This window comes from Ursus arctos, unplaced genomic scaffold (assembly GCF_023065955.2).
Source record: "Ursus arctos isolate Adak ecotype North America unplaced genomic scaffold, UrsArc2.0 scaffold_22, whole genome shotgun sequence".
NCBI classification, from domain to species: domain Eukaryota; kingdom Metazoa; phylum Chordata; class Mammalia; order Carnivora; family Ursidae; genus Ursus; species Ursus arctos.
Window position 1 is genome coordinate 60,015,982 of NW_026622897.1, and position 16,885 is coordinate 60,032,866.

Here is a 16,885-nt window from a genome sequence, read left to right on the forward strand (position 1 = left end):
TTCTCTTTCCTACTTATGTACACGCTTATTTTGATGAAGAGAAGCAATTCCTGAGGGACTGAGTCGCTAAGTGCTTCATTCAAGGAAGTAACTAAAACAACTCCAAGTTCCCGGAACTTGCTGCCACCTGCTGCCTCTTACTAAGAGCTGGCGGGCCCAGCCTTCTCCCAGTGCAAGCTGTCTCTAAGTAAGTCTCCAGAAGTGTGGGCTCTGCATGCACTGCTTCCTTTCTTCTTCTGCTTCCCTTCTTTATTTTTAGAAACTATTTTATTTCTGATTCAGTTTTGCTTTTACTCTTAAGGACTGGGTTCTGCAGAAAACATGAATTGACTCCCACGAGTAGGTGAGCTCTTATTGTGGGAATCACAGCTTCTGCTCCTGACTTCCTGCCCATTTGTTTCAGAAGTCAGAGTGCAAGGACACAGCATCCTTCAGTCCACCTTCCATGTTGTAGTTGGAAGAAATTCCTCCTAGCTTAAAAATTATTATTTAAAAATATTTTTTAGGGGGCACCTGGGTGGCTCAATCAGTTAAGTATCTGACTCTTAATTTCAGCTCAGGTCATGATCTCAGGATCATGGCATCGAGCCCCACATTGGGCTCTGTGCTCAGCAGGAAGTCTCTTTAAGGATTCTCTCTCTTCTCCCTCATGTGCAGACTTGCTCTTGCTCTCTCAAATAATCTTTAAAAAATATTTTTAGTATAGTCATTCATATTTTCATAGGGAATTGGGGAGGTGGGGATGGAAGAGACAAGCCCCCCACCCCTCCCCTTCCTGATTCTCTTATCAGAGACTTGTGCTAAGGAACTCACTCCATGTGGGGAAGCTGGTCTTCAGAATGGGTCACAAAGCCTGGGAGACGACACCCCTGGCTGGTGAGTGGTGGTCATAGCTCTTCTCTGAGGAGGGTCATCTGTTCTTTGCTGTTTTCCAGCTTGGAATCCTGCGACCTAACTACAGTTTGCTGTCTAAATATCTCTAAGGCTCTCGTCAGAAGCCAGAGCCTGAGATTTCTGAATTTGTCAACCAGTCACCTATTGGATGATGGAATCAAGCTGCTGTGCGAGGCCTTGGGACATCCCAAGTGTTACCTAGAGAGGCTGTCGTTGAGTCTTGCTGATTTGTTTTCCGTGGAATCCTTTTGTGCAGTCTTGTGTGGCTTAGTGAGGAGCTGAAAGGGCAAACTGCTTGGGCCTTGACCCGACTTGGCTCATTTGTCAAGCCTGTGTGAACTCTACATGAAGACCTCCTTTGCTTCCTCTTTTGACTTTTCAATGCTGCTGTTCTTCATGACTGCTTATTTTTACTATTTTCCTCCTCCTCCTCTCCCCTGAACGTTGCTGCAGTGGCATTTGTGATTTTAATAGGTTTGAAAAGGTCGATTCTATAGTAGAGGTGTAAGGGCTGGAAGTACCAGCCAGTGTCCCTGCAGAGGAGAAGAGAAACAAGAACTTTGGGATTTGACTGATCCCTTCCCATCTGTCTTTCTCCTTCAGCCTAGAAAGCTGTGGCCTCACAGTAGCTGGTGGTGAGGATCTTTCTCTGGCTCTCATCAGCAACAAAAGGTTGACACATTTGTGCTTGGCAGACAACGTCTTGGGAGATGATGGAGTAAAGCTTGTGAGTGATGCTTTGAAAAATCCACAGTGCAATCTCCAGAGCCTCGTGTAAGAGTCTACTAGGTTTCATGCTTCCGATGTATATTACATTTTGAAATTTATTTTTTTTAAAGACTTTATTTATTTGAGAAAGAGCATGAGCAGGGGGAAGGGCAGAGGGAGAGAGACAAGCAGACTCCCCACTGAATGGGGAGCCTGATGTGGGGCTCCAATCCCAGGACCCCGAGATAATGACCTGAGTGGAAGACAGACACTTAACTGACTGAGCCACCCAGGCGCCCCCTAGCCACCCTTCAAATACTTGGTTGTGGAGAGACCTTTCTATCACTGCAGAAAGTTCTGTGGGACTGTGCTACGTGAGATCTGGCAGGAGGAGGAATTCAGTACTTCACAAATCAGAACACAACAGCAGTTCAGCCGAAAGTCTCACATTTATTACTGAACCAACTTACTGGGGTAAAGGCAAAGTAACAGAGAAAAATCATCTCCCTGGTAAAACATATCTATTGGCCAGGTAGGAGGGATGTTAACAGAGTGAGAACAGGAACATGTGGGGAAAAAGAAAAAGGATAGGAACGTGATCTTCATGCAGCTTAAATATGGGTGCCATCTCAGGAAGTGTGATGCCTTACAGACCCAGCTTGGTTCTTCTCCAGTGACGCCTCTTGGAGTTGTACCTGATTTTATTACCAGTTTTCATCTGAATCCACTGGGGAATGGGACGATTCTGCTTTTGTTTCTTGGCCAGGAATCTCTTGATTCTGAAAGTCTTGTGAGAAGACATGGCGAGGAGCAGTCAACCACACACCAAGATGGCAGCGAAAAGGAGAAACAAAGCTGAAATGTATTTTAAAAGGGAGAATGTTATGAAAATATTCTGTTCCCTGCTTTTTCCCTTCTGTTTTCCATAATGATAATGAAGATGACAAGAATGATGGTGTTAATAACTGCCATTTATTTTGTCCCTACTCTGTCCTGGGCCCTGTGCTAAACTGGTTTAATCTGTACAAAAGTACCTATTGGTGTCACATTGGCCACCTGAGTTCTAAGTGCCTCATTGGACAGGTAGGAAATGTGAGGCTTAAAAAGATGATGTAGCTTGCCTAACGCTCACAAGGTGATGGATTCTGAACTAAAGCCTGCCTGTCCAGCTCCATATTCTGGGCATAGAACAGGTAAGAGTGTGTGTGTGTGTGTGTGTGTGTGTGTGTGTGTGTGTGTGTACACGTATGTATAGACACCATTAAACAGAAATGCAGCATCCCATGGTATGGGTGGATCACAGTGTGATTATTTTGTTCATGGCTCTTAGACAATTTTAGAATTGATGATGAGCCAAAATTTTTATTTTGTCAGATATGGTTAAATTTTCTCCAGATTGTTCCTATTTCCTGAGCAGTCTAGAGGCCTGTATTTTAATATCTTCACTGGGTATCTATTTTTTTGATCAATATTATTTAGATAATTGAAAATAACTAAAAATTTGATGTTGAGCATCTTTTCAAATGTCCTTGACCTTTAGTATTCTAGGGATTGCCTCTTCATAGGCTCAGTTTTCCTCTGGATGCTTTCTGTTATGTTATATGCTATGGTTATTGATAGCACATATACATTACAGCCATTATTTTTTATATATTGCAAATAACTTACCTAGTGTGTTGCTGTATTCCTAACTTTCTTATGGTCATTTTTAGAATACAGAAGTTTAAAATTTTTGTGAAGTTAAATTACCTTCCTCCTCATGACTTCTCAAAGTTTTGTCATAATTGCAAATATCTTTCTTTAAAAAAAACCTGTCATACTGTTTATGGTTTAATTTTTAAAATGTTGAATTATTCCTAATTTGTTATAAGGCTTAAACTGATTTCCCCCGTATGTCAGGTCTGCCTTCCCAAATTATTTATGGTATAATAGATCTTTTCCCTACTGGTTAGAAATGCCACTTTCATTACGTACAGAAAGTACTTTATTTTGATGACTCCCATTCTGTCCCAGATGCCTGCTTTGCTCCATGTAGCCACCTCGGCAACAGGGCACTGTATTTCTGCACAGTGTAAAGAGGTTATTTCATTTATAGTAAGAAACATTCTGAAGAACATGGGTCCAGTTTATGCAATTTGGTGCAAACCTAAGTATCCCAAGTGAGACCAGCAAAGATGTAATGAGGGAAGAGGGTATCTGATGAGATGAGTGTTGGCAAATAGATAAGGGACCAGAGCATGAAATCTGCAAAGGTAGAAATCTCTGGGCAGGAAAGCGGTGATTCTGTCTTTGCTCACACTGTGCTTCCCCCAGGCTGAAGCAGTGCCACTCCACTTCGCAGTGAACTTCTCTCGTCTGCTCTCCTGTGCGACAGGAGCCAGACATATCTGGATCTGGGGTCAAACTGGCTGTGAGATGATGGAGTGAAGCTTCTGTGTGATGCCTTTTGGCATCCAAGCTGTCACCTTCAGGACCTGGAGGAGGTTTTCTGTGACCTTCCTTTGGGTGCTTTCACTACTGTGAGGGCAGGGGAGATGAGGGAAGAAGGGATGAGCTGAGTGTCTGTCAGAGAAAAGAATAAACAGCTGATTCCCACTATCTCACCCTGCCTGAGACAAGCTGGGGAAGTATGTTCATTAGATTTTTCTTAACAGTTACTAGAGTAATTCAACCTCCCTCAGGGAAGGAGGACCAGAGACAACAGACTGAACAGCAGCCATTTTATTTATATATACGTGTGTGTGTGTGTGTGTGTGTGTGTGTGTGTGTATTTATATTTGATTGTGCCCCAATGAGTCTACTGTGTGTCCTCTGCCTTAACAGCCATAAGGCAGAAACTGTGCTCTATTAGTTTTTCAGGTTTTGGTGTTCTTCAGTTCAGGTTTATAACTAGGTCAACTTATAAAGAAACTAGGAAGGGATTTTTTTTTTTCCTTTTGGAGAGAGTCTGCATGCATGAGTGGGGTGGCTGGGGCAGAGGCAGAGGCAGAGAATCTCAAGCAGACTCCAAGCCCTGCGCAGAGCCGTACGTGGGGCTCAATCTCACGACCCTGACACTGTGACCTGAGCTGAAATCAAGAGTCGGATGCTTAATGGACTGAGCCACCCAGGCACCCACTAGGAAGGGAATTTTTTAAAATATCCAACTAGCCAGTCATTATTAAACAACTGTTTTTATTCTTACTCTGCGCTCTCATTCTGTGCGTGGGTGTACACATCCATGGTATGTGTATATGTAATTGTGATTACTGTATAGATAGGACTTCGAGGTTTCCTTTTCCTAGGATAGTATTTCAGAAACATTTAAATACTTACATACAAGTTATCTTATTGGATGTTGAATATATCTTATCAATCTTATTGAATATATATTCAATATCTTATTGGATAATGGATGTACTATATTTAGTATTTAATATTTCATTATGTGAATATTGTGGCTAGAGTGAAGCAATATAGAGGTGTCATTTAGTGATCTCAGTTCACTTCCCCACCAGGGTCTCCCATGGGACTAGTCACCTGGGTGAGTCATTACGGGTCTAACCCCCAGCGTAGTTTTTTTTTAGAACCACAAACTCTAGATCGTTGGTATACCCGGAGGTGTTTACCTGACTGGACTGACTCAGTAACCAGATTTCCACAAGAGTGTAACAGTTGATTGTCACATTGGTAAACACCAAGGTGATTGAACTCTTGGGTCCAATAAGTACCTGTACTTTCTTTAGGAAAATATATACAGTGTGATTCTCTGAAGTTTCCTTGATTATTATTCAATTGGAAGACAAAATTTTACTTCATGGAAATTGTTACATCCGATACCTTTACTTTAGCCACAATTTCTGAGTGACCTGGACACACAAGATGTTCGCTGAGCCCACTTTCTCTCCTTACCATTGCTGTAAACACACAGACAAGCTTGTGCTCTCAGCTACCTTCACAGCCTCTATGCAGGCCATGCCAATTCTCTCAATTAAAATGTACAACAAATAGAAGCTACATTCTGAGGGCTTTAAAGGTTTTTGCTAAGGTGAGGCACTTGCCCTCCGGTAACTCATACAATGCTGATGGCAGAGAAATAAATACAAAGCCAATTATAACATAGTCCACGTGTTATTATAAAAGTCCCAAGGAGCAAGGAGTGGGACAGAGGGGACTGAGTTACCCTAGCCTTGAAAGGTGAAGAGGATGTTGTGTGCAGATATCCTTGGCAGAAGACAGAAGGGACATGAAGATAGGTGCGGTAGATTTGGAGAAAAAAAGTAGATGGATATGCTTGGTGAATAGGTTGGGGATGAAACATGGGAAGCGAACACTTGAGGGCCGATTGCGAATGCTCTTGAATGCCCTACAGAGGATCGAAAGAAGTATCTTCTTACATGTAGTCTGCTGCTTCTTGGAAAACAGCACTTTAAGATAGATTCCTGGGAAGTGTTTTTATTTCAAAAATATATTCGAAACTGAAAGCCCAGAGATCTGTGGGTTCCTTGGGTAAGCTTCTATTCTGTTTTTTTTTTGTTGTTTTGTTTTTTTTTAGTTTTGACAGAAAAAAATGTTTATACCCTTGATTTGGGAAGCTTGGTGGATAATAACCTATTTGTGGGAGAAAGGGGCTTTATCCACCGTGTTTTTTTTTCCTGCTTATTAAGAAATCCCATTTGTTTCTGCTGGTCATGTTAGACATTCCTCTGTGTGTCCTGGACTGTGGAGAGAAAAGGGTCAAGAAAAAGACTCAGATAACTTGGCTTCTCTCCTAGGAATAAATTAATTAAACTTCACAATTAAGGTCTCACCTCTTTTGTATTTCTTGCAGATTGATGGGCTGTGTTCTTACTAGTACGTGTTGTCTGTATCCGGCTTCTGCTATTCTGAACAACGCACACCTGCGGAGCCTGGACCTTGGATACAATGACCTGCAGGATGATGGGAGTAAAAATTCTGCATGAGGCTTTGAGACCTCCACACTGCAATATTCAGAGGGTTGGTGAGTTCAGTTTTCCATTAGGAAAATGATACCTATTTGGTGGCTTGTGTGGCTAGAAGAAATTTAGTACATGAGCGAGGATGATAAATGGGATAAAAGGTAAGTTACTCTCAGAAATGAGAATCTGAATTTCAGATATATGGATCAATGTGTATTGTGTGCTGTTAGTACTGAAGCCATATTTCACATTTCTTTGTGTCCTACTTAGTGCCTTGGACAGAGTATATATTAAGTAAATGGTACTTGCTTTAAGGTCTTCCATGTCCTGTCATCCTTCAGATATTCCATCTGTCTTTGAATTTTTCTAATTAAGGTGAAGATTTTGGGGCACCTGGGTGGCTCAGTTGGTTAAGTGCCCAACTCTTGATTTTTGGCTCAGGTTATGATTTCAGGGTCGTGAGACCGAGCCCTGCCCTGGGTGTGGAGCCTGCTTAAGATTCTCTCTCTCTCTCTCTCTCTCTCTCTCTCTCCCTCTCCCTCTCCCTCTCCCTCTCCCCCTCTCTCCCTCCCCGCCCCTCCTCCCCTCATCCCACCCCAGCTTGTGCTAGATCTCTTGCACGTGTGCTCTTTCTCAAAAAAAAAAAAAAAAGATTTTGCTAATCATTTTTTATCTGGAAAAATGCTATCTATGCTGGGTTTTTTTTTAAGATTTTATTTATCTTACAGGGATAGCATGAACAGGGGTAGGGTAGAGGCAGAGCAAGAGAGAAGAGGGAGAGAACCCCAGCCACTCTACGCATCGCGCCTGATGCAGAGCTTGAGCTCATGACCACGAGCTCACGCACGGCCTGAACTGAAATCAAGAGTTGGCTACTTAACCGACTGAGCCACCCAGGCGCCCTGCTATTCATGCAGGAGCCCGTGGTCTAATAAAACCTTATCCTGTGTTTTAAGTACTTTTTATGTTTAATCATATATTGTTTAGATGGTTTTTTAAAAAAAAATCTTTAACGGATATTGGCTAGTACATTTTTACTTACATAGCATGTATTATTGACCTCTGGGTCAAGAATTTTGCTCCATATGTGGGAAACCTAAATATTATGTTTCCCTGACTCTTAGAAGAAGGTGCCACTTTACCTATGTATCCATTGACTGTTGATATATTTTTATCACAACAATGATGATATTGTAACTACTGGGTCTGGAATTTAATTTTATCCTGCTTACAACCTAATAAATTAGGCTATCAGTATTTCTTGGATACTGGCAGGAAACACAGTATCGCATCAGAGACCAAGCACCTTATTTCTCCTAGCATCACAGCATAAGCACTAGTGTTTCTGTGTCCGTTTCCTTTGTCCCCAAGTCCCACAGGGTGGATGTGGACAGCTTGGGTGGACACCTGCACATGGTAGTGGGTTGTGTCCTAGGAGAGAAACATGGAGCTTGGGAGAACCACCATTTTATAGCAGGCACTAAGCAAGCCTGCTCTTTGTCCTGGAGGGAGACATTACCTCATCCTCATTGCATACACACCCTGGGAAATGGCCCATGTGAAGAGTTGTCAGGGTCCTGCATTTTTGTCAATGAAACATGTAGGAGACCAAAAGACCCACAGAAGAATGTCTTCCCGCAATATTCATCCCTTTTTTCTGCACAGTAGAGTCTTGGTTAATTTTCACATGGACATGCCATTCCACTGGCCACTCTCATTAATCTGACCAACAGAAGTTGGGGCCAAATCTGTTCAGTTTGTCTCCTACAGAGTTTAATTAGGGCCACCATCATTAGGACTCCAAGCACAGGATTAGGTCAGACTGCAGTGTTGATTTCAGCTATGCCCTCAGCATCCTGGACTCAGCCAACTGAATGAGACCCAGAGAGGACCAATAGGTCTTGTTATCTATTACAACTCACGAAAGGGGGTTTGGGTTGACCTGCTTATCTTGGTATTTTTGGTAATAAAGGGAGCAAAAAATTGGCCCAAACCAGTCCCATCCCCAATAAAGAGAATCAGTGGTCCATACCTCCACATATAACAAACATATAACCTGAAGGAACACAGCTCACTCCAAAGTGGGATGTGGTGGTCTGTTGATTTGGGTCACCATTACGGTGGTTTGGTTATGTCAGGTAGGTTGGCAGTGTCATCAAGTAATTACAGATGCCTTGTTAGCCATACATGGCATAACTCAGAGCCGTACTGGCATCAGGAGAAGCTTATGAGTTTGTATCAGACTGAAACAAGGTTGTACCAGTTGTGTGTGTACACATGTGACAGGGGTCCAGGTTTGGGGGCTGCCACTGATGACATCAGGCAGAATAGTTAGGACCTGCCATGTCGACTTGAGATTTTCCATTTTCACAGCATGTGGACAAACCTGGCAGTGGGTCAGGTTGCCAGCTGCAGCTGCTACTTAAGCAGACCGCATAATTTTGCCAGGCAGCAGTGCTGGGTCTAGGGAAGGAAAAGAAGTCATGAATTGTTCTTCCTACTCCCTGCACCTTCCAGGTTCTGAGCTGTTCTTCCCCAGGTGTTGGAGTAACTGTTCTTCCCCACAGTGGTGAAATCAGTGTGTCTCATCCCATTGCCTGTAACTTGGCTTTTTCTCCAATCATCCCCTAAAAATCTGCCGATGTTCATCTGTTTTGTTTCTTAAATTCCACATATGAGTGAAATCCTATGGTATTTGTCTTTGACTTATTTCCCTTAGCATAATACTCTCTAGTTCCATTCACATTGTTGCAAATGGCAAGATTTCATTTTGAAGGCTAAATAATATTCTGTTGTGATATATATGAATATGAGATAGATATATATCTCACATCTTCATTATCCATTCATCAGTTGATGGACACTTGGGCTCTTTCCATAATTTCACCATTGTCGATAATGCCGCCATAAACACCGGGATGCGTGTATCCCTCTGAATCAGTATTTTGGTGTCCGTTGAGTAAATACCTAGTACTGCAGTTGCTGGATTGTGAGATTAAAAAAAAAGAGAAAGGCAAACATAAAACAACTCTTGGGGCGCCTGGGTGGCACAGCGGTTGGGCGTCTGCCTTCGGCTCAGGGCGTGATCCCAGCGTTATGGGATCGAGCCCCACATCAGACTCCTCTGCTGGGAGCCTGCTTCTTCCTCTCCCACTCCCCCTGCTTGTGTTCCCTCTCTCGCTGGCTGTCTCTATCTGTCAAATAAATAAAATCTTAAAAACAAAAAACAAAACTCTTAACAATAGAGAACAAACCCTAGATTGATGGAGGAAGGTGGGTGGGGGATGGGCTAGACGGGGGATGGGTATTAGGAGGGTATTAGGAGGGCACTTGTGATGAGCACTAGATGTCGTATGTAGGTCTACATACTTACATAGGTGTAAGTCTACACCTGAAACAAATATTACACTGTATGTTCACTGAAATTTAAATAAAAACTTAAAGAATGTTTATATACAGAAAAAAAAGATTTGCCAAGTCCATATATTAAACATTTTCACCATGAAATATAAAATACATAGAAACAAGCGAATAAAGCTGTTTAAAAAAAAATGTGCATAACCTCACCCAGGTCAGTAAACTGAATTTGCCCAGGGAACTAAATTCCCCTGTTCCTCCCTTACGAATCGCTTCTTCCCTCCTCCCTAAGAAGTAACCATTATCCTGATTTTTGTGGCCATCGTTTATTTATCTGCACAGTTACTGTGAGTGTATATAGTCCTAAGCAATATAGTGTTGAATTTTGCCAGGTTTTGCATTTTATATACAGGGAATCCCACTCTATATTCTTTTGTGTTATGTTTTTTTTTCTCATTGTTACGAGTTTGTCATCCAGTTGTTTCATGTAGTTGTAATTAGTTCATTTTTATTGCAGTAGAGTATTCCAGTGAATGACCATACCACAAACTAACCGTTCTGTTATACCTGGACTTCTGTGTTGTTTTCATTTATTTTATGAACAGTGCTGATGAATATTTCAGTAATTAATTCTCAGGCACATACATATATATTTATCCAGCATAAGTAGGAGTGGATTTATTACGTCATGGGGAAAAGGTTTTCAAGAAGACTACTAATTTATTCTGCCCCCGGTAGTGGGTGGTAGTTGCTGTTCTCTATTCTTGCCATTTTCTCTGACTTTATTTTTAAAGTTTTAGTGAATCAGGTGTGAGTTTTGGCATCTCACTGTGGTTTTAATTGATGTGTCTGGTTAAAGAGGTTGAACACCTTTTCATATACTTAATAGCCATTTGGATTTCCTTTTGTCGAGTTCCTTTTTCACTTATTTTGTTCATTTTTCCATTTGGTGAGCCATTTTTGCCCTTACTGCTCTTGATCTGTAGTGTTCCCCCCCCCTCCAATATATTTGGTTATGAGCCTTTGTCACTTATATATGTGACAGTAACTTGGGCTTTTCTTTTTTTTTTTTAATGATTTTTTATTATATTGTGTTAGTCACCATACAGTACATCCCCGGTTTCCGATGTAAGGCTCGATGACACATTAGTTGTGTATAACACCCAGTGCACCATGCAATACGTGCCCTCCTTACTACCCATCACCGGCCTATCCCATTCCCCCACCCCCCTCCCCTCTGTAGCCCTCAGTTTGTTTCTCATAGTCCATAGTCTCTCATGTTTCATTCCCCCTTCTGATTACCCCCCCTTTCTTTATCCCTTTCTTCCCCTACTGATCATTTTAGTTCTTATGTTCCATAGATGAGAGATTCATATGATAGTTGTCTTTCTCTGCTTGACTTATTTCACTTAGCATTATCTCCTCCAGTGCCGTCCATGTTGTAGCAAATGTTGAGAACTCGTTCTTTCTGATTGCTGAGTAATATTCCATTGTATATATGGACCACAATTTATTGATCCAGTCATCTGTTGAAGGGCATCTCGGCTCCTTCCACGATTTAGCTATTGTGGACATTGCTGCTATGAACATTGGGGTGCATATGGCCCTTCTCTTCACTACGTCTGTATCTTTGGGGTAAACACCCAGTAGTGCAATGGCTGGATTATAGGGTAGCTCAGTTTTTAACTTTTTAAGGGACCTCCACACTGTTTTCCAGAGTGGCTGTACCAACTTGCATTCCCACCAACAATGTAGGAGGGATCCCCTTTCTCCACATCCTCTCCAACAATTGTTGTTTCTTGCCTTGTCTATTTTTGCCATTCTAACTGGTGTAAGGTGGTATCTCAGTGTGGTTTTGATTTGAATTTCCTTGATGGCTAATGATTTTGAACATTTTTTCATGTGTCTGTTAGCCATTTGTATGTCTTCATTGGAAAAGTGTCTGTTCATATCTTCTGCCCATTTTTTGATTTGTTTATTTGTTTCTCGTGTATTGAGTTTGAGAAGTTCTTTGTAGATCTTGGATACCAGTCCTTTATCTGTAGTGTCATTTGCAAATATCTTCTCCCATTCCGTGGGCTGCCTCTTAGTTTTTCTGACTGTTTCCTTGGCTGTGCAGAAACTTTTAATCTTGATGAAGTCCCATAAATTCATTTTATCTTTTGTTTCTCTTGCCTTTGGGGATGTATCATGAAAAAGGTTGCTTTGGCCGATGTCGTAGAGGTTGCTACCTATGTTCTCCTCTAGAATTTTGATGGATTCCTGTCTCACATCGAGGTCTTTCATCCATTTGGAGTTTATTTTTGTGTATGGTGTGAGATAGTGGTCAAGTTTCATTCTTTTGCATGTAGCTGTCCAATTTTCCCAGCACCATTTATTGAAGAGACTGTCTTTTTCCCACCGGATGTTTTTTCCTGCTTTATCAAATATTAGTTGCCCAAAGAGCTGAGGGTCCATTTCTGGGCTCTCTATTCTGTTCCATTGGTCTATGTGTCTGTTTTTGTGCCAGTACCATGCTGTCTTTGTGATCACAGCTTTGTAGTACAGCTCGAAATCCGGCATTGTGATGCCCCCAGCTTTGTTTTTCCTTTTCAACAGTTCCTTGGAGATTCGGGGTCTTTTCTGGTTCCATACAAATTTATGCTGCCTTTTATGGAACTGAAGAATTTAACTGTGACATCGGATTATTCTTTTATTGTGAGTGCTTTTTGTAATTGTTCAAGACATTTTTCCCGATGCTGGGATTATGAAGACATTCTACTATTTTCTAAATGTAAAAGGCAGCTTATGAAGCATTTGAGACTTTAAAATATGGTTGGAGGTCAGTCCAATTTAATATTTTTCCTATGTGGATACTCATCTTTTCTGGCAAAATTTATTGACTCTTTTTCTTCCCTCACTGTTTGGCAGGGCCACCTTTGGTATAAGTCGAGTCTTCATTGGTGCATGGGTCTGTTGCTGGGTTCTCCCTTTGCATTTCCAAACAAAATTTTAAATATCGGCTTACTAAGTTACACACACGTGCATGTGAACCTCTCCATGTACCTGTGCCTACCCATATGCTGGCATTTTGAATGGAATTGCACTGAATCTATCAATCGTGACAGATCCTTGTTTACTTAGCTCTATCAATAAAGCTTAGTCCTTTTTCCTGTAGTGGCTCTCTATTTTGCTGTTTAACTTTATTTCTAAGTACTTGCTATATTGCAATACTGTTTGGAAATGGGTATTTGTTTTTAAAGATTTATTTATTTGACAGAAAGAGAGCACAAGCAGAGGGAGTGGCAGGTAGAGGCAGAGGGAGAAGCAGGCTCCCCACTGAGCAAAGAGCCCTGTGCGGTGCTCCATCCCAGGACCCTGGGATCAAGACCTGAGGCAAAGGCAGATGCTTAACCCACTGAGCCAGCCAGGTGGAAATACCCCCCGGAAATGGATATTTTTGTTATTTTTTCGTTTTATTCTTTATACATAGAAACACGGTTGGGTTTTGTATATTAACTTCCCATCCAGTAGCCTACCACGTCCTCTAGTTGATTATAACTGCTTATTCATATTTGTTTGGATTTTCTAGGTACAGAGTCCTCTTTTGGGAATAACAGTTGTTTTGTTTTCCCCATTTCTATTCTTTTCCTTTTTTCTTTTTATTGCCTTAGTATCTTGTAAGACACGTGATAGAATGTTAATATGTCTGGAGATAGTGGGCTTCCTGTGTTATTTTCAATGTCAAAAGCAAAATTTTTCAAAAGTAAAATTTCAGTGTTTCTCTCATTTATTAATTTAAAAAGGTTCCTATCTTTAGTTTGCTAAGAACTTGTCTTTATTTTCTTTCTAAATTATGAATACATGTTGAGCTTTATGAAATGTGCCAAATGTGGTCAATCACATTGATTTTTATTATATATATTAGATCTTTTTTTGGGCTCAAAACCAACTTGGTCATGATATCTCTTATATACATTGTGCAGTTTATTTTGTTGATATATGACTATTTTAACTAAATCTTTGTTTATAAGGAGGTTATAATTTTCTTCTTGTGCAGTTCCCATCAAGTTTTGGTATCCAGATTACAGTATTTTCGAAAAATAAGTTCGGGAGTGATCCTTCTTTCTTTTTCCTGGGAGGTTTGTGTAAGATTGGAATTATTTCTTCCTTGAGCTTCGTAGAAATTTCTGGTGAAGCTATATGATCCAGAATTTCCTTCGTGTGGAGATTGACTTCTGATTCTATATTTATTTATTTATTTATTTATTTATTTATTTATTTATTTTTTAAAGATTTTATTTATTCGACAGAGATAGAGACAGCCAGCGAGAGAGGGAACACAAGCAGGGGGAGTGGGAGAGGAAGAAGCAGGCTCATAGCGGAGGAGCCTGACGTGGGGCTCCATCCCAGAACGCTGGGATCACGCCCTGAGCCGAAGGCAGACACTTAACCGCTGTGCCACCCAGGCGCCCCTCTGATTCTATTTTTTAAATAATCATACATTTATATAAGTTTTCTCTTACTGATTAATTTTTCATAAGATTATTCCTATGATTTTATCCATTTCATCTAAATTTTAAACTCTGTTGGCAAGTGTCTGATATTGTCTGCTCAACTTCTGATTATCTCCAGTGATTTAGACATCTGGTGATGTCTCTCTTCCTGATATTGGCAGTTTAAGCTTTTTCTCATTTTACTTTTCAAAGAACACAACATTGATCTTCTCTATGCATACTTTTTATTTCCTTAATTATTTCTCCTTTTGAGTTTATTTTACCATTCTTCAAGAATTTTTACTTCTTTATCAGAGAGAGAGAGAGCACGTGTGCATGCTTAACAGCACAAGCAGGGGCAGTGGCAGGCAGAGGGAGAAGCAGACTGCCCGCTGAGCAAGGAGCCCGATGCGGGACTCGATCCCACAACTCTGGGATCATGACCTGAGCCAAAGGCCGATTAACCGACTGAGCCACCCAGGCATCCTTATTTTACTGTTCTTAAATTCTTGAGCTGGATGCTTAGCTCATAAATATTTCCTCCTTTTCCAACACTTACGGGGTGTGACTTTTCCTTCAAATCATTGCATTAACTCCATCCTATAACTGATATATGTAGCATTTGTTATTATTGAGTCTAAAATGTTTACCTTCCCTTATATTTTTTCTTCAATCCACTGGTTATTTTAAAGTGTATTCCTCAATTTTCAAACGTAAGAGGAGTTTCTTGTCATCTTTTTATATTTAATCTCTAGCATTGTGGTCTGAGGACATACTGTGCATGATTACAGTTCTTTGAATTTACTTGCTTCGTGACCCAGTCTATAGTCCGTTTTTATATATGTACCATAATGCACTTAATATGAAGAGTTGTTGGTTGCCGTATTGTATATAAGTTAATTAAGATTGTTAATTGTTATTCAAATCATCTATTTTTAGTGATTTTTTTGATAATTCAGTTGTTCTGAAAAGTATGTTAAAATATCCATTATAATTGTAGAATTGTGTCTTTCACTTTGTAGTTCTGTTAGTTTTAGTTTTCTATATTTTGAGACCATTATTAGTGACTGCAAACTTAGAATGATTGTTTCCTGATGAATTCTTGAAATCTTTTATGTCTCATAGTGCCTTTTGCCCTACGGTTTATTTGTGTGATATTTATCTTGTGTCATAAATAGTGGGAGTGTTGCTCTACCACATTAATGCCAGTTCTGTGTAGGCAGTAACTTAATTTTTTTTTTTTTCATACTCAGCGCCTATATAGGCACTCAATTGTCGAATGGCTCGGTAAAAAGTGAAAATTAAAATTAGTTGGTTGGCGATATCATCAGGTATAGAAGGTTGAGTTTAACATACTTCTTCAGTTCATGGTATTATTATATTATTATTGGTTTATGCAGGGGTCCTCTAATGACTATTGGTTGGGTAGCTGGTTAATTTATCTCTTTTAACTATTCTCCTTCCCCTGTATAGGCAGCTGGCCTAGTGTGTTTGAAATATGCCATAGAGTTGTGAGTATCCTTGTAAAAGATGTAATTTTTTTTGGTGTATGCATTTTTATTTGCATAAATGGCATGGTGCTAAGAGACCTCATTATATACCTTGCTTTTGAAATACTCAGTATCACATTTCAAAAGTCTACTTAAGTATCTATAATTTTTAATGATGATCAAAGATTCAACGGCTTCAGCTTTTCTTAGTGTGCTTCCCTTTTTATTCCCTGGACTATAATTATGTACTTGCAATTCATGATTTAGGAAGGAATATATTCAGTCTATAAATATCTAGTAATAATGAATATTATAAGTACTTACATTCTTTGAATTTACCCTAATTGTGATCCCCCCCCCAATTTTTTTCTTCTTCTTAAGCTTCTGGAGTCGTCCTACACTCCCAGCCCACAGATCTACATGCTTGCTCTATGGGGTAAATTTAATTTTATCTTCAGTCTCTCTTCCCTTCAGGTTGAAATACTGTGGTTTGACCTCCCTGTGTTGTCAGGATCTCTCCTCTACTCTTAGAAGCAACCAAAACCTGATAAAAATAAACCTGAGACAGAATACATTAGGGCATGAAGGAATGATGAAGTTATGTGAAGTCTTGAGGTCTCCTGAGTGTAAACTGAAAGTTCTAGGGTAAGTCTTCATTGGCTTCTCAGGGCGAACGTTTCTTCTAACAAGGGATTTGGGAAGCCACTGGTTTACTGCAGGCCTAAGGATCAACCTGAGTGGGTCCCTGCTTATTTCTGAGGCCCTTATTTTTTTTCCCATAGGACACAATTTTGAGAGATCTACTGTAGCAACTCTAAAGCCAGACTACCTGAGTTTGAAATCTAGCTGGAACTTACTAGATATTTGAACTTACACTAGTCTCCAACCTCTGTGTTTTGGTTTCCTTACCTATAAATGGGTGAAATGATTGTATCTATCCATGGTTTATTGTGAGGACTGATCAGCTGAGTCAGTAAGGCAGTACACGTGTTCCCCTACTACTGAAGGTAGAGTGTTCCTATGAAACCTTTCATAAGCCAAA

General features: G+C 40.4%; 2 protein-coding genes across 2 annotated transcripts in view; one reads left to right on the plus strand and one right to left on the minus strand.

The window, feature by feature from the left end:
* Positions 1-16,885, plus strand: part of NLRP14 (NLR family pyrin domain containing 14) — a 40,887-nt gene that overhangs the window by 20,821 nt on the left and 3,181 nt on the right. The window contains 7 exon segments of the mRNA XM_048217433.1: positions 936-1,106; positions 1,498-1,668; positions 3,916-3,939; positions 3,941-4,081; positions 6,413-6,524; positions 6,526-6,587; positions 16,318-16,488. Coding sequence (XP_048073390.1) covers positions 936-1,106; positions 1,498-1,668; positions 3,916-3,939; positions 3,941-4,081; positions 6,413-6,524; positions 6,526-6,587; positions 16,318-16,488 — 852 coding nt within the window.
* Positions 2,232-2,420, minus strand: LOC113245778 (60S ribosomal protein L39-like). Its single transcript, XM_044379478.2, has one exon. It carries the CDS (start codon positions 2,402-2,404, stop codon positions 2,249-2,251), a length of 156 nt encoding a protein of 51 aa, XP_044235413.1. The 5' UTR covers positions 2,405-2,420; the 3' UTR covers positions 2,232-2,248.

Coding starts and splice junctions, on each gene's coding strand:
- LOC113245778 (XM_044379478.2), bottom strand. CDS start 2,404: ATGTCTTCTCACAAGACTTTCAGAATCAAGAGATTCCTGGCCAAGAAA.